The sequence below is a fragment of the Leptopilina boulardi genome, unplaced genomic scaffold (assembly GCF_019393585.1).
Source record: "Leptopilina boulardi isolate dan_hultmark-lab unplaced genomic scaffold, ZJU_Lbou_2.1 LbouV2_135, whole genome shotgun sequence".
NCBI classification, from domain to species: Eukaryota; Metazoa; Arthropoda; class Insecta; order Hymenoptera; family Figitidae; genus Leptopilina; species Leptopilina boulardi.
The window spans coordinates 160,634-182,883 of NW_026137680.1; the positions used below are offsets into that span (position 1 = coordinate 160,634).

At 27.4% G+C, this 22,250-nt stretch overlaps 4 protein-coding genes across 4 annotated transcripts; all 4 read right to left on the reverse strand.

Moving 5' to 3' along the window:
* Window positions 1-6,665: 6,665 nt before the first annotated feature.
* LOC127291367 (uncharacterized) lies at window positions 6,666-12,035 on the reverse strand. Its single transcript, XM_051320453.1, has 6 exons — window positions 11,964-12,035; window positions 10,068-10,128; window positions 9,710-9,872; window positions 8,907-9,102; window positions 8,310-8,501; window positions 6,666-6,969 (listed from the first exon to the last, which is right to left on the reverse strand). Exons 2-6 carry the CDS (start codon window positions 10,121-10,123, stop codon window positions 6,824-6,826), a joined length of 753 nt encoding a protein of 250 aa, XP_051176410.1. The 5' UTR covers window positions 10,124-10,128; window positions 11,964-12,035; the 3' UTR covers window positions 6,666-6,823.
* A 5,851-nt stretch (window positions 12,036-17,886) lies between these two features.
* Window positions 17,887-18,942, reverse strand: LOC127291371 (ATP-dependent DNA helicase PIF1-like). The gene has a single exon (XM_051320458.1). The coding sequence runs from the start codon at window positions 18,940-18,942 to the stop codon at window positions 17,887-17,889; it is 1,056 nt and encodes a 351-aa protein (XP_051176415.1).
* Window positions 18,943-19,104: 162 nt separating this feature from the next.
* Window positions 19,105-20,940, reverse strand: LOC127291373 (uncharacterized). The gene has a single exon (XM_051320459.1). The coding sequence runs from the start codon at window positions 20,938-20,940 to the stop codon at window positions 19,105-19,107; it is 1,836 nt and encodes a 611-aa protein (XP_051176416.1).
* A 164-nt stretch (window positions 20,941-21,104) lies between these two features.
* LOC127291374 (uncharacterized) lies at window positions 21,105-22,035 on the reverse strand. The gene is made up of 3 exons (XM_051320460.1): window positions 22,011-22,035; window positions 21,324-21,773; window positions 21,105-21,133 (listed from the first exon to the last, which is right to left on the reverse strand). The coding sequence occupies exons 1-3, from the start codon at window positions 22,033-22,035 to the stop codon at window positions 21,105-21,107; spliced, it is 504 nt and encodes a 167-aa protein (XP_051176417.1).
* Window positions 22,036-22,250: the final 215 nt, after the last annotated feature.

Sequence of the window (22,250 nt, forward strand, 5' to 3'; positions counted from 1 at the left end):
TTTAAACAAATTGCAAATTATTGAAAAATACGATTAATAGTATTTGTTCAATTTGTAAATAAAAAATCTTGCAAAAAAGACTATAAAAAATATTAATAAACATTTTTTAACGATTTTTCCCTGATTTTGCATTTTTTGAGGGTTTTTAGGGGCTGTTTAAAAAATATTTGTTATTAAAAATTCATAAATAAATTATTGGATCTTATTCTTTGAAAATAAATGAAGAAAAACAAAGTGGTCCGATAAAAAAATATTCATTTTTCATCATTTCATAGCAAATCTACGAAAAAACGTTTTTTCCCCATGCAAAATGCATGTAAAAATTCAAGTGCGATGAGGCACCATTAAATATTAATTTAAAAAAAAAAAAAAAATACGTGTCTCTTATTTTTCCATGCTTAACAAAATGAGGGGTTACGAACTTTAAAATTCGAAAATTTGTTTTTTAACCCTTTCATGGCCAGTGGGACACATACGTCCCACCTACTTCAAAAAATCATAACTTTCTTAAAACTTAATCGATTAACTCCACTAAGATCTCATTTTGAAGGGGAGGGATAGAGTAACAAATGTAAATACATGTATTTTTTTAAAAAACTACCCTCTTTGAAATACACCCCTTCAAAAAACCCGAAAAATGAGAAAAATGAAAAAACAGGTATAAATTTCAGAAGAAATTTTTTTTTCAGGCTTTCATAGTAACATATGTTTAAAAATATTGCAACCTTTGTAAAAAAAAATTAATATTAAAAATTCAACCCGAGGGTGCAGAAAAATAACTAAAACTACCCCTAAAAACCAAAACCTTTAAAAATTAATAAATTCGCTTGAAAATTGTTACTTGGGGGTTTTCGGGGTCGCTGATTACGAATCCGATGTCCGTTTTCAAAAATTCAAAATGGCGGATCCAAAATGGCGACCGATAATTATAAAAATTTACTAGATTCCCGTGAAACTTATCACTCGGGGGTTTTCGGGGTCGCTGATTACGAATCCGATGTCCGTTTTCAAAAATTCAAAATGGCGGAACCAAAATGGCGACCGATAATTATAAAAATTTACTACATTCGCGTGAAACTTATCACTCGGGGGTTTTCGGGGTCGCTGATTACGAATCCGATGTCCGTCTTTAAGAATTCAAAATGGCGGATCCAATATGGCGACCGATAAATATAAAAATTCACTAGATTCATGTGAAACTTGTCACTTGCGGGGTTTTCGGAGTCGCTGATTACGAATCCGATATCAGATTTAGAAAATTGAAAATGGCGGATCCAATATGGCGGACGAAATGATTAACTTTCATTAGATTCATCTGAAACTTATTACTCAGGGGTTTTCGGGGTCGATAATTACGAATATGATGTCAGTTTTTAAAATTGCAAAATAATGCTGGTGTCATTATTGCCTATTAATTTTGTAGCTTTTAGTGCCTGTTGTTAGGAGTTTAGTATGAAAATGAAAATTACAGACCCAGGCTCAATCGGTGAGGTAGTGGGAGAACGCTACACAGAGAAAACGAAACGACGCGCTGATTGCCTTATAACAGCAGTTCCACATGGGAGCTTCTTTGCTACTGTCGTACCCCCCCCTTTCATTTACCCAATGCACTCCCCTCTACGCCATCGTGGAGGGGAGTGCATTGAGTATGTACTCAATGCATTTCTCAATATGATAATAATCAGTGAAAATTATTTTTTTGATTGTTGAAAACTGAATTCAGTATCTTATAACTTATAAATTAGGGGTGGATTTCAAGGGTAGGGGGTGAGTTTATTATTATTATCCATATCTGTGAAACATTGAAATACTTTTTTACAATTCAGAAGCACTTAGAATCCATATAATTTTTTTCATTTATTCACAAAAACATTTATCATTAAGGGGTGGTTATTTGACTTAAGGGTTGTTTTTCAGGGGTTGTTTATATTCAGTATTAATACTTAGTTATCATAGAAAATTTTTTTTTTCATATTTTCGAAAATCAGTGAAAATTATTTTTTTGATTGTTCCAAACTGAGAATAGTTATGAATTAGGGGTGGGCTTCAAGGGTAGGGGGTGAGTTTATTATTATTATTATTATTATCTATGTCTGTGTAACTTTCAAATAATTGTTTATAATTTAGAAGCAATTAGAATCTATAGATTTTTTTTAATCATTTACAAAAACTTTCACCGTCAAGGAATGATTATTTGACTTTAAGGGTGTTTTCAAGGGGTTATTGATCCTTTTCAATTTTTAAGCAACCAGGCAATGTTTATAAATAAATAAAAAGTAGATAAGAGCTGAAAAATATTTAATTCATCAATTTGGTTAAATATCAGTTTTTTGGGGTAGTAATGTACCGTGGGGGTGGTTTTAAGGGGTGAGACATGTTAAAAAAAATTTTTTTCTCATACTGAATACTTTAGTAATTAAATCTAATATACATTATAAGCCTAAAGTAACGACAAAAAACTCGGCCATTAAAGGGTTAAGGACCACCCTAATATACAGTCCAGTAAAATTGAAAGAAATTGAATTTTAGAACGCAGGTAAACCTGATAGAGTTTTTCGAGCCACCACCGCAGCATGCGAGATTACGTCATCATCGGTTACCCGAGAGCCAAAATCTCGCAGCTCGCAATAGAGTCGTCAAATCCACTCCAATCAAATCTAGTGCGAAAATTTAAATAGGGAAATAAACCCAAAAATTAATTCAAAAATTTCATTTACTATAGTATAGGCAAAAAGTGCGAATAGTAAAATAGGGCATATTAGCTCACAGAGGAAATGAAGTAAGACTGTAGCTAACATGATAGAAAGAATAGAGTTTTAAAAGTATCCAAAGTGTAATGAATAAAGTAACAAGTTAAGAAAACGTGGCAAGGTAGCAATTTAGAAAAATCAAGATTGAATAAATTTTTAGTTTAAAATCGAGATAAAAATTTTAAGATCGAAATCGAGATAAAATTTTAAGTCCAAAATCCCACCGCTGCCACCATCAGTTTGTTACGAACCGAAGAAATTATTTGTTTTGAAATAATTATTATTAAAAATAATTAGAACAATACATCGGGCTTTTGAGATGGCCCAAATTTCAGAGGTTCTCGGAGGTCCAAACTGCCAAAGCCTGAAGGGCCTTGTTTTTATTTATGGGTTCGTTTCGTTCTAATTGCTGATATTATCTAGGATAAAATAGGAAAATATACCACGACTTCCTTTTGTAACTTGTTACTATTAGAATACAGGGAACAGAAAATAAAGAGAAGAAAGAATAAAAAGAATTATTAATTTTATTTTATCATTCAAAAATAATGCTGACAAATATATTCCACTCTCTCTTACAAGAAAGGAGGGAGGGAAGAAGGATGTAATTACAAAATTACCCCGGAACGATACTGAGTACTTACCGTTCCGCTTCCTTATTCTACCGTCGACAATTTCTTCTCGACGGGCAAAAACATAAATTTTAAATATTGTCCATACACAATCACTCGAGTGGCGCATTCGCGGTTTGCCGTATGTTCTTTTATTGCGCGAACAATCTTTTTAACAGGGACAGACAAATCCACTCTCTCTTACTCTAATTCGCTAAGCCGTCAATTGCAAGAGCAGACGCGGGCACTCCGCACCCGGCTGGTCTTTCGACAAAAATTTAGAAAAAGAAAATTAATTAGATTTAAAAACTCTTCACTTGAATTGACTCTTAACCGGCCTCCGTGGACTTCGGAGTAAGTTGACGTTTTACTTTACGTCCGACCGAAATTATTCGTGTAAGCACACGAATCAAAACGGGTCCTTGGTACCGGACGGGAGCGCTTAGGCTTTTTAATCCGGGCAGTTCCAAACAGAGTTGGAACTTCGATGCTCGCGGAAACCGTACTGAACAATAATTTAGGGGCTGGAGATGCCTCTACGGGTCGGCTTAGGGCACCTGGTGGGAAATTCTGCTGATTTTGAATTTCAAAATTGCAGGTGGAAAGGGAAGGTGGGGCCTGTTGCCATGCCGGTTTTGCTGAATTTGCAATTTAATAAAATCGGTTTAGTGAAATAGTGTTGAAATAATAAAGTTATTTCGAAACAAAATTATTTCCAATTATTCTTTTGAATAATTTTATATTTTATTTAATCTTTGAAATTTTAGAATTAACCCTCTCATATAAAAGGTTAATATAATTTAAGATAATGGACATTTCCAATCAGAAAGAAATTCCATCTATTTTGTAGTATTTTGAATGTTGTTGCAATTCCAGTTTTGAGATCAATTGTCTCAATATTGATCTGGAATTGATCAGTTGCATATAGATCTAAAAAGCACATTATAGTAAAGCAATGGCAGGCATAGCTTGTAGGCTTGAGAGATACAGAGGGGCAAGGTAAGATAGGCTGTGAGTAAGGAAACATAGGTGTATTGGTGCCATAGCGTACAGCATAGACGTCTCCAGCCATACTAATGTGTATTATGGTCGTAATACCTAACGAGTGCGAGAGAGCAAGCATCCACTATGCATTCGACAGCGTAAGAGTAAGAGTGACGCGTACTAGTCATTGGAGCGAGGGAGAAAACCATGCGACAGAGAGAGAACGCAGTACTCCGCGAGAGCAGTGTGTCTGAGAGAGAACGCTTCGCCGTTACATACAGTCTTCTTTCTCTCTCACGCAATGTCGAGGGACGCGCGGGGAGCCTTCACTCAACGCGTTCAGTGAGGACTCCCACCCATGGCTGCAGAAATATTATTTTAATTTCGAATCTTATTATTTTAACTAGCTAAAAGAAACGCGCGTAAACGCGCGTGATAGCATTTCTTTGTGCAAAATTTATATATATTTCACAAAAGGTCATTTAAAAACAATTAAAAATTTTTTTATACATACAATTTTTTTCCTAAAAATTAAAATATCGTTTTCATTCTCATGTTTACTCTATGTATCAATTTTAATTATCAGAAATAATCTGTAAACAATTCATTCAATTAACTTGAATCATTTGAATCACACTTTTTTAAACCTAATAAGTCGTATTTGGTTCAAGTAAATAATTAATTGAATTTAATAAATGAATTTCATTAATACAAACAATGAGTTACTTGAAACTATTTATTTCTTTATTTCACTAAAATATTTCGTTTCATTGAAACAAATGAAAAGTATTTGATACAATAAATTTATTTTATTGATTCTAATCAAATAAATTATTTAATATAAATAATGCGTAACTTAATGTTAATACAGTATTTTATTAAAGGAAAATGAAATATTTTGATCAATTAAATATTTAAGTGTATTGTGAATAATAACTTATTTGATACTATTCATTTACTTATACTTATACATTATTTAATTTTCTTAGTCCAAATGTCGAATATTTTTTCATCAACAAAAACTTTACGTTAACAATGATTCAGAACAACGGAAAACGCGTTTTTAATAAAAATATATTTACACTTTTTTTGAAAATAACACACTCCTATATGATCAAATAGCAAAATTTTCTAAGTCCAAAGTCAAATATTTTTTTATCAACCAAAAATTAATGTTTACAATGATTGAGAACAACAAAAAACGTTTTTTTAATAACAATATATTTGCACTTTTTTGGAAAATTCACCTGTGATGATTCATGATTTTTATAAAGCATATAATTAATTATATTTTATAAATAGTTGAAAAATGAAAATATCCGATCATAATATGCACAATTTACATATTTTATAATTTATTTCTTTATTACTTTTAATCTAGATCCGCCAGTTAACTAATTACAACGTTAATTAATAAATTTCATTTCAGTAAGAATTTAATTTAGAAGTCGAAGAATTAGTAAATAATTATATTATTTATTAAATTCAAATTTTGATTTATTTGAATAAAAATTTTTTTACATTTTATGCAAATAAACTATTCATTCGGATCGAATAAAATAATAATTGCCAAAATTAAAGAGGTTTTAGTTTCAATTTAAAATATTACTTATGATAAATAATTGAATATTTCAGTCAAGAAAATTTATATTTTTTTCAAGAAAAATATTTTATTCATACAAATGAATATTTATTTGAATCAAAAAACATGCAGTATTATTCTATTTATTTGATTTGTATACTTTGTATTTGACTCAAATTACTATTTATTTCATACGATAAAATAAAATACTTATGTCCATTAAATATTTAATAATACACAACAGTACAGTCAAGTATAAATAGCAAAAAAAATAAAAAAAATTTTTTTTTATCAAACGTTTTTTTTATTCAATTCCACTACAATATACAATACTCAAATAGCAATAGAAATTGTATTTATTAGTGTACATTGCTAAAAATATTAAGTTTTTTGTTTACACATCCTGTGGGGACAGGTCAAATTTTGACGTTTTCAGCCTTAAAAACCACTTTTCATGAAAAATTTTAATTTTAAATACAAAAATAACTATTGGTTTTTATTTGTAGTCACAGAAATTACCTTTTTACATTGGAATCGAAACATTATATGAATATTATTTGTGATTTTTCTTTCACAACATGAAATAAAGCAAGTTCTGCGCTACGCGGAGAATCATCCATATATATATATATATTTATATATATATAATAAGTTATCTTTATTTCAAAAAATAAAAATCTTATTATTATATTTTTAAATTATTTTATCACAATAATTTTTAATACTGCACGCATAATAATATATTTTTAATAAGAAGTAACTAATAAATTTAGAAATAGAAACAAAACTTTTTTGTAATTAATTACTTACTTCATGTCTTTGGTTTAAATAAAAATTAATTTTTTCTTTATAAACGAAAATAATAGAGGTAGTGTACTAAATAATAGGAAGTACTCCTATTCCACGTCTTCTCTTCCTATTTGGCCTTCGTTCACTCGTTTTAACTCCCTAAATCCAAGTAGAACATCTCCGATCGGCAGTGGATCCCTTTCTTCCAACTGTATATTCATTTCCGAATCAACTTGTAGATAAATTCTTGGACCTATTACAAATTATTAAAAATTATTATTAATTCCATTTCTCATAAATAAATCCCTGAAATTTTTAGGTCCAAAAAAATTTTTTTGTTAAAGTTATAAACAATTGAAATTTTTTGCAGTCTTATTTTAAAAAATTTTTTTCTCGAATTCCTGTTCATCAATTCAAAAAAAATGTTTTTCTCGTCTTAAAATGTACTTTCTAAATATAATTTTTATTTTCTAAAAATTTCATATTTAATAGTATTTTATATTATTCATTTAGAAAATGTTATTAAAAATAGTGTTCTTGACGTCCTACAGAAAATTAAATTTGTTTTTAATTCCCCACACAATTTTGTTTAAGAAACCGTTGAGAAAAAAAATTAGACTAAAAAAAAATTTCTGAATTTTAGGTGATCCGTTTGAAAAATTCTGACCCCCTTTTAAAAATTTTTTAAGCCCACTTCACTCTTGAGAAAACAATTCTTTAAATATTTTAGGAATTTTTAAAAATTATCAATTTCCTTACAATATTTCCTGGCCTTCATTTATACTACGTACATTTATGTATTTCAAATCGCTGATTACGAAAATCATAGTGACAATACCAAAAAATTTGATTTTTATTGTTTCACTATAAAAGTTTTTGATTTTTATTAATTTATTAGGTAAAATAAGATTAAGATTAAGATCTTTTTTAGAGCATACAAAACGGTAAACAAAATTTGTGCCTAATCGAAAATATCAAGTCGACGATATATGGGTTTAACATGGAACGCTCCATATATTGTTTTTATTACCACTTATTTCTTTTTTTGCATTTGGAGGCTCGGGATCAACTTTAAGGCACGAAAAATAATTATTATATTATTTTGTTGCATCGTTTGGGTCCAAAAAACATACAGGATGATCAACAACAAAAAATAACAATTTTTTACCATATTATAAATGAAAGTCTGCAAAAAATTAATATTTTAAATATCTATCTTTTTCAGTTTTGATTATTTTTCTTCGCCAGTTTTTTTCACGTTTTTTAAACGATTCTTAAGAATCTCTCATATGGACTTCCAAAATTTTTAATATTTAAAAAAAATATAAAATTTGAGTTAAAACATTATTGCATTATCCTCATAAATATGTATCTTGTTTCACAATTATAAGTATTTTTTATGTTCAAAATGTTTCCACACTTCTTTAATGGTTCATCTAAATCTTTCTCAACAATTTTTCAAAAATTTTACTTTTTCAAAAAATTGACATTTTAAAATTGCAAAAAATTAAAATTTTATTTTTTTGATCATCCTATATTTAAAACATCTTCCAGAAGTCCAATTTGTTTATTTATTTAAACTATTATAATTACCCTGAGTTTGAATTCTTCCAATTATATTTATAGCTGACCCTTTTTCACATTTCAATGTGTTTTTAAAATCAGCAATTCTGACTTCCAACTTAAAATGTCCGTCAGTCACCGAACCGCAACCGAAGGTACCTACATTTCTATTTACTCCAACACTTTGATACACAAACTTACTTTTAATGTAACAAGAGAGTTCTGAAAAGCAGCAGTAAGTGAATAAATTATAAAATTTTAACGTACATAAACAAACTTCAAAAACCAAAAGTCTTATATAAAAATCACATTTTCAATTTCGTTTTCGACTTAAAATATGTTTAATCAATATTGATCAGGTTTAATTTGTCACGACAAAATCGAAACCTAATTGAATACACTTAAAAGTCTAAGAGACAAATTCCCCAAGTAAAATTTTAAGTAAAAAAAATTAATTGTTATTAAAAATCACATTTTCAATTTCGTTTTCAACTTAAAATTTTTTTAATCAATATTGATCAGGTTTAATTTGTCACGACAAAATCGAAACCAAATTAAATAAACCTAATACTCAAAGCGACAAATTCCCCAAGTAAAATTTTATAAAAATTTTATTTAAATACTTACTAATTGTGGTATTTTCATGGTGAACTACGTCTGGTAAATCTACCTCATTAAGTTCGGGTTCTTCATCTTCTATGATGTGTTCTCCAATTTCATTAACTTCAGTCGTTGAAAATAACTGAAGTTCAAATGAAACATTCCCTTTATTAAATTCTACTTTTGTCGGAACTCTTGCTAAGGCACCATCAATATGTAATATCTAAAAAAATTTAAATTAAATATGGAAATAAAAAATATCAAAATTGAAAAGAATACTTTAAACGAAATTCAAAACGTAGATAAATCTATTAATTTTTTTAGCGAAATTTGAAAGATGAAATTTTAAAAATAAACAAAAAAATTTCAGTTTTGGGAAGACAAAAAAAGTTAGGATAAAAAAAATTCGAATAAAATATTTTACCGTACTGATAACAAAGTATTCGGAAAACAGGGTTTTGGAAAATCTAGGTGTAACTGTATTTTGGTTTCATGATTTCTTAATAAAAAATTGAGCCTTCCAATTGTATAACTCGCCCTGCGGTCGGACGGACGCTTTAATGGTAGTCGGGTATTAGCGGGAGAGCCATTGACGCTCGCTGCTACTCGACTACCAATAGGGCATCCATCCGAGCGTCGGGCGAGTTATATAATTTGGAGGCTCAATTATTGTTTCTATCAAACATTTATTAAAAATCTTTTAAAGGAAATATGTTTTAAAATGTGGAAAAAGTTGTATTGGATGTAATATAGTTAAACAATAATAATTAAATTACTTAAAACACAAATTAAATATTTACAGTAACTTTTATAAAGACTTAAAATATTACCTTGTTCACATGAATTTTATTTTCCAAGGATCTGATATCATTTTCTCCCCAAATGACGCACTGAATTTTTTTTCCGTTTCCATTGCTTACAAAAAATTTTAACAATTGTGATTTTCCAGTCATTTTTGAAGGTTGAACAGTATCAACGAAACAAACTAATTCTCTATAAAAATAAATATATTATACATTATATATTATATATTATATATATTATATCTTTGGAATATTTTTAATTTATTTTAATTTATTACTAGTAAATTTAAATATTACTGGATTACATTATTAATTTTCAGAAACATTAATACTCCAAATTTTTTTTAACATAAAACAGACAATAGCGTATTTTTATGATACTTACACTGTCCTGTCCCAAAACTTAATTGCTTCTATGGCTTCATTGCTTGTGAAATCCATTTTATCTTCAAACATTGTAATAAAACATACCAATATTAATTATTACTACATACATAACGTAGATAAATTTTTAAAATAATTTTATCAATTACTTTTTTTATCAAAATAAAATTTCATTTCTTACAAAATAAATTGATTGTAAGAGAAGACTATTATTGTTTTGATTTAAAATCAATTTAAATATTTTTTAAAATAACATATCTAAGAGATTTTTTTCAAAAATTCATACGAAATTAAAAAAAAAAATTTCCCCCCTTTTTTTCAAAATCAATATTTATTTTTCGATTTTCACCCCTTTGGTAATTTTTTTTTATTATTATTTCCATTGGAAAGCTGAGGTTCTTTCCCATAAGCTATGTAAATATGAAAGTGGGACAACAATAATTTTGTGAGAAACATAATATAAAAATAGGCGGTGCACCCGCGCAATGGAAGCAAATATGAGTACCCATCGTTGTACACACCTATATTATTCCTATTTATTTCAGTAACAGCTCTCTGCATTCTACAGGGTTGAGACTGTCCATAAAATAAACAAAAATTATTTTTAATTTCATAAAAGGGTGTTGAATTCCTTTTAAAATATTTTATTACATTTTTGTGTTTGTTTTGGTGAAAAATTCGTGAAGGAAATTTTTAATTTTTTTTGTAAAATAATCACATTCCACAAAGCCATCGATAATTTTTAAACTTAATAAAATTAAATAATAAAATCATTCATATGTTAACAGTAATAATAATTATTAAAATTTATTACAATTACTATAATAATAAAATTAATAATAAATAAATAATAGTAATAATAATTATTATTATTATTTTCTCAATTTTAAAAATTATCCATGGCTTTGTGGAATGTGATTATTTCACAAAAAAAATAAAAATTTCCTTCATGAATTTTTCACCAAAACAAACACAAAAATGTAATAAAATATTTTAAAAGGAATTCAACACCCTTTTATGAAATTAAAAATAATTTTTGTTTATTTTATGGACAGTCTCAACCCTGTAGAATGCAGAGAGCTGTTACTGAAATAAATAGGAATAATATAGGTGTGTACAACGATGGGTACTCATCTTTGCTTCCATTGCGCGGGTGCACCGCCTATTTTTATATTATGTTTCTCACAAAATTATTGTTGTCCCACTTTCATATTTACATATCTTATGGGAAAAAACCTCAGCTTTCCAATGGAAATAATAATATAAAAAATAACCAAAGGAGTGAAAATCGAAAAATAAAGATTGATTTTGAAAAAAATGGGGGAAATTTTTTTTTTTTATTTCGTATGCATTTTTGAAAAGTACGTGAAAAATTCATTAAAATTCATTATAGATAAATTTCAATCCATTAAGTTTTGTCATAATTATACAGATTTGAAAATTACAATTTTACCCTTAACGTCAAAACTTCATCCCCCTCTACTTTCTACAATTTTTTTTTTTTTAATATGTTTATATTTTAGGGATTTATTACTTTCATATAAGACAATAATTTACCAAAGTATGAAACCAATCAAAGAACATTGACTTTTTGGGCTGGGGCGATTGAAAAAGAATCTCTCATCTTTAAACACTAATTGTTTAAAAACGTAAAAAATAATTTTTTAATGAAAATAAATTTTTTTCTCTTACAAAATAAATTCATTAAAATAGGAAAACATTATTTTGTTCTAAAATAAAGTTATATATGTTTTCATCAACAATTCTTTAAACACTTATTTTTTTAAAAAATTAGTAAGTTGTTTTTTGAACAAATTAAATTTTCATCTCATACAAAATAAATTGATTGTAAGAGGAATATAATTTTAAAAATAATTTATTTTCTTTTATCTCTAACCTGTTATTTGAAGACCTGATGAAGACGTAAGTCGAACGACACAAAGCACTTCACAGTTGAACAATGAAATATCCTGGAAAGATTAAGTATACGTATATGAATAAGTAATGAATTTCGAGGAATTTATTAAATAGATTGAACGAAATTTTAGATAGGAACAACAAAGAAAAAGTAAGAACAACTATCTCTATATTTAAATATAATATCTACAAATTAATTGTTAATAGCAAATATTACAATATTTATTATTAATTTAAAATAAAAAGTTTTATATTTTTTAATATTGACAATTCATTTTTCTTCGTAAAAAGTGACAATTGTTAAATTTAAATAATTATTAAAAAAATCACTCACTTTAAAAATTAAAAAACTTATTTGGTAAAATTTTCGTTACAATAAAATTATTATAGGGACCTGGAATAAAATTGTTTTTAATAAATTTTATTTTATAAACAAAAACTTAACAATAAATGAGTAATCGTTTAATTTTACAATTATAAGCCCAAAAAAATAATATTAATTAATACAATAAAACAAATTTTCTACTGTTTTTTCATAAAAAAAAATATTTTCTGAATAAAATAAATTTTTTAATTTTAAATATAATTATTAAAAAGGTATATCAATTTTAAAAAAGGAATAAAATATACATATCAAAAGGAACATATTTTAATTATTAATTGACAAAATATAATTGTAAATGAAAATTATTTTCTTTTCCTGACCTGTAATTTGAAGACGATGTAAAACGCCTGATAGTTCACGGGTTACTGACGATTAGCAAGTACTGGATATTGAGGAACAGCAGGAGTGTGTTGAAATGAAGAAACTTATCAATTTCTCAGAATTAACCACCTCGATCATATACTATATCCAAATATTTACAGCATATTAATTTCTTACTATTGTATTCCTCAAGAATATACTTCAAATATAATATAGAAATATTTCTCAAATGAATTGAAATATTATTAAAAATTTGGAAACGTAAAACTTTATAAAAAATAGTTTTCATATTTTAAAATTTTTAACATAAAAATCTAAAACTTAATATTACTATTTTCTCATAATTTATTGACGATCAAAATATACTGACCTTGAATGTAATTTTTTCCATTACAACATTATATTTAAACGACAACTTGTTATAGTTTAATTTTTTTAAATAATTATTCTAACATCTTAAATAAAACTAAATTTTTCATGTAAGAGTTTAAAATTCATAATATTCTTTTAAATTATTACAAAATAATAAAAATACAAATAATTGTTTTAGTTTTATTTTTTGTTAACTTTTTTGAAGTGCAATATACTGTAATATGTGAGAGATTCTTTTTCAATCGCCCCAACCCAAAAAGTCAATGTTCTGGGATTGGCTTCATATTTTGGTAAATTAATGTTCTATATGATAGTAATAAATCCTTAAAATATAAACTCATTCAAAAAAAAAATTGTAGCAAGTAGAGGGGGTTGAAGTTTTGACGTTAAGGGTAACATTGTCATTTTCAAATCCGTATAACTATGACAAAAGTTAATGGATTTTAATAATTCTATAATGAATTTTAATGCATTTTTTACGTACTTTTCAAAAATGTATACGAAAATTTTAAAAAAAAATTTTGACCCCTTTTTTTCCAAAATCAAACCTTATTTTTAGATTTTCACCCCTTCGGGTATTTTTTTTTTTTATCTTCATTGGAAACCTGGGGCGATTGAAAAAGAATCTCTCATATATGGGGCATTCTATAGGAAATTTTCATTGACAATTTTTTTTTGTCCGATACATTTTTTTCGAAATCTATATGAAAAATAAGGAAATACGTATTTTTTAATTTTTTTCTTTGAAGACAATGAAAGCAGTTATGATTATGGCAAAAGTTAATGGATTGTAATTTATCTATAATGCATTTTAATGAATTTTTCACATACTTCTCAAAAATGCATACGAAATTAAAAAAAAAAAATTTCCCCCCTTTTGTTTAAAATCAATCCTTATTTTTCGATTTTCACCCCTTTGGTAATTTTTTTTTATTATTATTTCCATTGGAAAGCTGAGGTTCTTTCCCATAAGCTATGTAAATATGAAAGTGGGACAACAATAATTTTGTGAGAAACATAATATAAAAATAGGCGGTGCACCCGCGCAATCGAAGCAAAGATGAGTACCCATCGTTGTACACACCCATATTATTCCTATTTATTTCAGTAACAGCTCTCTGCATTCTACAGGGTTGAGACTGTCCATAAAATAAACAAAAATTATTTTTAATTTAATAAAAGAGTGTTGAATTCCTTTTAAAATATTTTATTACATTTTTGTGTTTGTTTTGGTGAAAAATTCGTGAAGGAAATTTTTATTTTTTTGTGTGAAATAATCACATTCCACAAAGCCATCGATAATTTTTAAAATTGATAAAATAATAATAATTATTGTTATTACTATTATTTCTTTATTAATAATTTTATTATTATAATAATTGTAATAAATTCTAATAATTATTATTACTGTTAACATATTAATTATGTACTCGTCTTTGCTTCGATTGCGCGGGTGCACCGCCTATTTTTATATTATGTTTCTCACAAAATTATTGTTGTCCCACTTTCATATGTAAACAGCTTATGGGAAAAACCTCAGCTTTCCATTGAAAATAATAATAATAAAAAATACCCAAAGGGATGAAAATCGAAAAATAAGGATTTTATTTTATTTATTTTTTATTTTATTTCAAGGACTTTGCATTGAAATATTTAAAAATTTCAATGAAATATTTCAGAAATATTTAGGAAATATCATGTGCTGTGTGGGGTTTAAAAAATGTTCCAAAAACACATTTTTTTCGTTGACGTTATATTTCAAAAAATCTTAACTTCTTTCATTTTCATCAAATAAAAAAATAAAGAAATACGTATTTCCTTATTTTTCAAATAGATTTCAAAATAAAAATTTTTCGGACAAAAAAAATTTTCAATGAAAATTTCCCATAGAATGTCCCATATACTGATACTCATAGAGTAACGAAAAAATAGTAGGTATATAATAAAAACTTTTATTACTAACCTTTTTAATACTCCACAAATTTAGACACTTTTCAAAACGAAAAAAAATATTGTCAACACTAAAATATTCTTTGCAGAAACTAACGCATGTAATTGAAGATCCGAGATGAACAACTCGTCAAGCGCTCGGACACACGCTCCAATGCCAGTCAGAGGTAAGAAAAAGTGAAAAATATTAAAATTTTCTTTTTTAAATCAAACTACCTTATAGGAAATCGAAAGGCTCATCTTTTATTCTCTGAATTTTTTTGTAGAAGAATATTTTAATTAATAATTAACAAAACTGTCGAATTAAAATCTTATCGTCATATTTTTATTAAATATTGATGAATTTAGTTTAGATTTGCTTTACACACGCCTTTAGGGCCACTGAAGACGGCAATATAAGGAAAAATTAAAAAAACATTAATAATTTAATGATAATGAATTATAAATACTGAGTGATCGATAGTTTTTAACATTAATAATAATATTATGTCTCACTGAAAGTTTGATCAATTTTAAAGTTCCATACAGACTTTTTGGCGAAAAATGATAGAAAACGATATTATCGACCGCTCTTTATTTACAATTAATTATCATTAAACAATTTAAGACTTTTTAATTTTTTCATTATATTGTCGTCTTCAGTTAACCTAAAGACGTGTGTATATCAAATGTGAACTAACTTAATCAATATTTAACTAAAATATGACGATTTGTTTTAAAATTGAATGAATTTATAAAATTTAAATTCGTCAATTTTTGTTAATTATTAACTATAATATTTTCTTTTTACAAAAAAAGACAGAGAAAAAAATGCATCATTCAATTTCCTATAAGTTAGTATGTTTTAAAAATCATAAATTCGAATTTTAATACTTTTCACCTTTTTAATACGAGCGTTCGACGAGTTCTTCTTACCAGGTTCTTAATTGTTTTTGCAAACCTACGGCAGTATCATTGTAATACTAAGAAACACTTACTGCAGATAAAATGAAGTACATTAGCAATATAAACAATTAAAAAAAATATTACTTTGAATAATTTTAAGATTTTATTCCCTTGTTTTTACCTAAAATACCAGATAAGTACGAGTTACACTCGCTCTAAACTTGAAGGTTCCCTACACGTAGCGAACTTATTTGGTATAAAAGTAAATGTTTAAAAAATATAAGTTTTGAATTTCAAATAATATAAGTAATACAGAAAGGAAAAGTTTTGTAAAAAAAAAAATTAAAAAATTGTTCCTCTTCATATCAATTACATTATTTGGCATCCAAAACTTATATTTTGTAAACATTTGCTTTTATAACAAAATAAATTCGCTACGTGTGTTTCTTTATATAGAAATATATTATATGGGATCCTGATCAATTGTCCGGATGTATGAATGTGTGTATGTGTGGATCCTTTTTTGCGAACACGATAACTTTACCAACTTTTCATGGATTTATATAAATTTTGGTAGGCTTATTTATCATATTAATACAGTAAAAACCCATTTATCCGAAATAATAGATGCGTGCAGGCTGTTGTCCAGATAATCGAAATTACAAAACACACAAATTTTATTTATATAATCTTTGATATGTATTTATTTGCAAACATGAAAAAAAGAAATTATTATAGATACTATATAAAGAAATACATAAATATTCATTAAAAATTATTTCACAAATGTTTGCACAAATATTTTTTTTAAATTTTTAAATAAAAACGCTCTAAATTCAGGAAAAAATACAAAAAACGAAATGAAAAACTATATCTCAAAATGAGCACAAGGATTATAAAAAATACCCCAAAAAACATTTTATCGTCTTTTGTAATAGCAAAATTTGAGGTAACATATAACAAAATCTAAATTTTTACGTCAAGACGAATCGATTGGTATATATATATATGTGTGTGTGTATATATGTATTTAAAGTATAGATTTGATTTAAATTTAAAGAATTAATGAAAATTTTAAAAATAAAAAATTCACATTTTATCTAAAAGAGTGTTCCTTTAAATTCAAATTTATACATAAAATATTGTATTCCTTGCATTGAAACGAATCGACTGGTAGGAGAGAGTGGGGCAAAACCGGGTACCTTTTTGGAAATCTCGGTTTAAAAAGAATCTATAAAATTTAGTTCAAATCTCGTTGAAAATTTTTCATTGAATATTAGAGTCCGTTAGATAAAAATTTATCATTTTTTTCGAAAATTATCAGTTTTTTCTTGTAAACGCTATGATAATCAACTTCAATCGTTCTCACTATATTTGTTTTGTAACCTACACGTAAAAATACGTAAAAATGTGTAAGTTTAAATCCCTTAAGATAAAATTTTCTTTTTTTTTTTTAAAAAAAACCCATAATTTTTTCTAAAAATATGAGTTTTCCTTAAAAACAATATGATCATCAACTCCAATCGTGCTTGCTATATTTTTCCTGTAATCTACATGCAAAAATAAGCATGTGTACTAAATATGAACTGTCTTGGTTCAATAATGTGTGCGCTAGGAGGATTAAACGCTTTTTTTCAAAATTTTTTATTTTTCCTTGATAAAATCGTTTGGCCAATAGGGAGGGAGTACATGTCTTGCTTCACTAGTCTAATTAATTAATTAATTTCTGAAAAGAAAGACAATATTTCTAGTTACATTACCGTCGGATATGATAAGACCTCTGATTCTTCAATTATTGTAAAAGAGTTTACATCTTAAGAGGTGTTATACTTGTTTTGAGGCTTAAAAAAGGGTGTTTTTAAAGATTTTTCGTAAATACAGTTTTAAATTATTATCGTTGGCAACTAATATACCATTTGATTAAGCAACTTTAAAGATTAAGAAAAAATATTAAACAATTTCCACATATAAAATATTATAAATTATAACATTACAATATTTCATGATATACAATATTCTTCACATATAACTTTTCAGGAAATTCTATATTTTTATATATAGCAGAATCAATAGCATGAATTTTTAGATGTTCCTTGGATTTAACTCTAGAACAACCAACATAAATTTGACCATGACCAAATGTTGAAATTGGTAAATAAATTCCTACTCTATCAAAAGATTGTCGTTGAGATTTATTAATAGTCATGGCATAAGCAAGTCTAACAGGAAATTGTCTTCTTACCATTTTGAAAGGATATGTGTCTTGAGAAGGAGATAAATCAATACGTGGAATAAAAACTATTTCACCTTTAGATTTTCCAGAAATTATTTCTGCAGAAATTACGTTTCTCAATAATGATTTTACAACTAATCGAGTCCCATTACATAATCCTTGAACTAAATTCATATTTCTCAAAAGCATAATTATACATCCTACCTTTAAAGATAATTTATGAGGAGGTAAACCATCTGGTGTCAAACTATTTAAAAATTCTATTGGAATAATATTATTTACATCTTTTGGGTCGTCATCGACATGTGAATCAACACTATAATAAACTACTTCTTGTCCTTCTAATTTTAACAAAATACGTTCATTTAGATCTAACACTTCAGAATTAGTCAATGAAAGTATGCATGATGAGTAAACAGATACATCATTTTGATTTATTGACAATCCATATATTTCATATATTAAATTTCCGCCAGAAATCAAATCCTGTGGAATTTCTAAAACACCGTTCTCTTTTTCAAACATAGAATGAGTTTTACCGTCACCAACATTTAATAACCAATTTGAAAACTCTTCCTGATTATTATCCAATCTAACATTAACATGTAAGGACCTAGTTTCAAAAAGATCCCACAATCTACTATTTTTCACACATACCTCAACAATGTGAGTGCGACTGCCATGCGAAATAATTGGCAAAGTTTGTCTAAAATCTCCTGAAAGCAAAATAACTTTACCGCCGAATGGTTTATTACATTGTGTTATATCTCGCAACATAGTCTCCATAGCTTGTAAAGCAAATTTAGGTGCCATCGTAATTTCATCCCAAATTATAATTTTGGCATTTTTTAAAAGTTCAGCGTGTTTTGACATTCTACTTATATTACATGTTGAATCTTCATTGATTGGAATAGGAAATTTAAAAACTGAATGTGAGGTTCGTCCACCTCTTAAAAGATTAGCTGCTATACCAGTCTAAGCAACTGCTAAAACTACTAATTCTTCACTTTCAAGAGTAGCAATAATTGTATTTTCTAAATAACTTTTACCACAACCACCAGGTGCAGAAACAAAAAAGTACCTATTTTTGCAATCATCATTATGTATTGCTGCCATGACATCATCAAAAATTTTGCGCTGATCATTGTTCAAACTTTTAATAAGTACTTCACTTTCTTCTTTGAGCAATTTTAATGATAGTTCATTAGCTTTCTTGTCGACAGAAATATAATCGTCGATAATTTTTTGATCAATATTTGGTAAACCAAATTTATTTAGAGAAAATCCATGAAAATTAAGCACTTCATTAATTAATATTAACGCTTTTTGAGTTGCTACTTCTACAGGTACATTATTATCAAAAACCATGTGTTCTTTGTACTTATTCCATAAATCAATTGCATTCACAGGCAATCCAAACACACATATATATGCAAATAGACGACAAAGTTCTTTAGGAAATTTCATGCTTACAGCTTCAGCCAAACAATTATCCCATTCACTATCATCTACTATCAAATTTCGTGCACGCACTGCTTCTACAAAAGTATTGTATGTAATACCTTCATATGTTCTTACATCTTCAAATGATTTAGCACCACGTACATAAAGTAGTAAGACTCTCAAAAAATATCTTTCAACATCTTTCGGACTTACAAAATACATGCGGCAAATTATAGGTTTGGTAATTCGTTCCCTTATTTTCCAAGTTTTTGATGATTCAACGAAAACATACTTATGTGGTATTTCTGTGTACAAATACTTGCGTGCTTCAGGATTTTCTCGATTTAATTTGAACCATGCTGTTAATGTCGTATTTTTAAATTTATTAACTGCTTCTTCTTCTAATCCTTCTTTAAAACATATTAATTGCTGATTTGGTAAATGTACAGCTAATCTATAAGTTGTATGTGATTGTTCATGCATATTGAATTCGAATAATCTGTGCATAGCTTCTGGTGGACATACATAACGTGTGTTTAAATAATTAACAATTTCATCATATTTCATTTCCTCATTATCATCCTTATAACCTATTATTGCACAGTCATGACCTTTATACATATATTTGAATAAATATTTAATGCCATCCGTACTACCACATGGTATAACACAAATATGACCTTCAAATTTTTTACTCAAATACAGATTATATGGTACGATCATCGAATTGTCAGCGGTACATTTAATTGACCCATCTTTGTTATAAAAAATGATTTTTTTACCATCATTTCTTCGCCTGAGTTCCGGATAATTCTTAGAACCATAAGTTGTTTCAGAACAAAACGGCTTTGGATAGTTTTTTGTACAAACTTTCTTCTCAGGGTCCATGCAAGGTGAATTCATATTTTCTTTTCCACAAGGCCCATGAACTTGAAATTGCTTTACAATCTTAAAAAGTTCTGGATTATTTGTTTCATCTGGAATTTCAGCACATATCATTTTATGTAAAGTTTCTGCATCGCGAATTGGATTACGTAAAAATATAATTAAATGCACATGTGGCAATCCACGCTTTTGAAATTCTATGACATAAACAAAAGCAAGAATTGGTCCAAAAATTTCTTTTTCTTTTATATCTTTCATTATCTCTTTCACTTTTTGTTGAAAAACTCTAGTCACAATATCCGGACGATCAGATGCAATTTCAATATCCAACAAATTTTCTGTAATCTCACGCCACTTTGGATTACATGTCATGGTAATAAATAAATTTGGTTTTCCAAATTCTTGAACTAATCGCATAGCATCCATAAAACATTGTTGATAACAACGTGGCCTTCCAATAAATGTCGAAGGTAAAATATTCATTTTTTCAAGTCGAACATTTTCATTTTTTGCTTTATTGCGAACATAATCCATTAATCCACAATACAATTCCGCTCGAAGTTTTTTTTGTTGTAAACGAATGTATTTTAAACGTTCACCTTCTACTTTCGACCAGACATCAACTACATATTGTTGAGTTAATTTTCCTAATTGTAAACATTGATTAAAAGTTCTTCTACATGCAAGACGATACATATAAAATTGTAAAGGAGTAACATTTCGAGTACCTTGAGTATGCTTAAGGTTAACAGTCCATCCAGGATCACCATGAGGAAAAATTAAAGGATATGTCATGGGATCAACATTTTCGCTAAGACTAGATATTGGAATACTCTTTAAACCTTTTGGGTGTATACATATATCACGTTCCATAGGAGGTTCACCATCTTCGCTAACAAATACAAGTGCTACTTCACTACAAGATGGAACATTAAATTTGCTTTGATTCAATGATCTATCTCGTTTAATCCACATTTGAATATTCCTTATAGGCTCATTTTTAGATTTTGCTAGTGCTTCTTCTTCTAATTCTACCTCTCTCATCATTTTAAAAGCTTTAGCATAAGGATTAATTTCCCTTAATAATTTATCTATTTCTTCCATTAATGATGATAAACATTTCTTATTAGATTTATTCTTTAATCGTTCAAGTACTGCTTCATTAGTGTCAATAATGTACAACTGACCATATTTTCGATTGTCATCACCATCGGGATGAAGGGCATATGTATTATGATACACTTGTCCATGTACACGATAAATATAAGGCCCATTTCCTTTAGGAATTTCTAATTTTGCTCCTATGCTGGCGAATGCTAAGGAATTATTATAAGAACGAATATTTTCTTTATAATTTTTACCTTCAAAGCTTGAATCAAATAACAAAGTTTTTAAATAAAGCGGATAAGGATTTAATACTTTCAACTTTACTTTTCCCTTGTGACAGCAACTATTAAATAATGTATCTGACGGCCTTTCACACAAAAAATGTAACGCACTACAAAACTTACATTCTACATTCATCAAACCTAAATAATTCTGTGAAACTTTACTTTCAACGAAATCTTCAAAGGACATAATTGCTACTCCTACAGTGTCTAACTTTTTTTCATTTTTCTTATCGTTTTTACATGCCAAATTCTTTTTTTGACGCACTTTCTTTTCATCCTCAGTTTCTGTATCTAATTTCTTCCTCTTACGTGACAAATCTTTTTCTTTGTGCACTTTCTTTTCATCCTCAGTTTCTTTAGCTAATTTCTTCCTCTTATATGCCACATTTCTTTCTTTGCGTA

Excerpts from the sequence above, each read along its gene's own strand:
- LOC127291367 (XM_051320453.1), bottom strand. The coding sequence starts at position 10,123 with ATGGATTTCACAAGCAATGAAGCCATAGAAGCAATTAAGTTTTGGGAC. Across the intron at positions 9,873-10,067 it reads AAGTTTTGGGACAGGACAGT|AGAATTAGTTTGTTTCGTTG; the intron begins GTAAGTATCATA and ends TTATTTTTATAG. Across the intron at positions 8,502-8,906 it reads CCATGAAAATACCACAATTA|AACTCTCTTGTTACATTAAA; the intron begins GTAAGTATTTAA and ends GCTGCTTTTCAG.
- LOC127291371 (XM_051320458.1), bottom strand. The coding sequence starts at position 18,942 with ATGGCACCTAAATTTGCTTTACAAGCTATGGAGACTATGTTGCGAGAT.
- LOC127291373 (XM_051320459.1), bottom strand. The coding sequence starts at position 20,940 with ATGAATATTTTACCTTCGACATTTATTGGAAGGCCACGTTGTTATCAA.
- LOC127291374 (XM_051320460.1), bottom strand. The coding sequence starts at position 22,035 with ATGTCCTTTGAAGATTTCGTTGAAA. Across the intron at positions 21,774-22,010 it reads CTTTGAAGATTTCGTTGAAA|CATTCGCCAGCATAGGAGCA; the intron begins GTAAAGTTTCAC and ends ATAATTCCTTAG. Across the intron at positions 21,134-21,323 it reads TGGTGAACCTCCTATGGAAC|AAGAACTTTTAATCAATGTT; the intron begins GTGATATATGTA and ends TCTTGCATGTAG.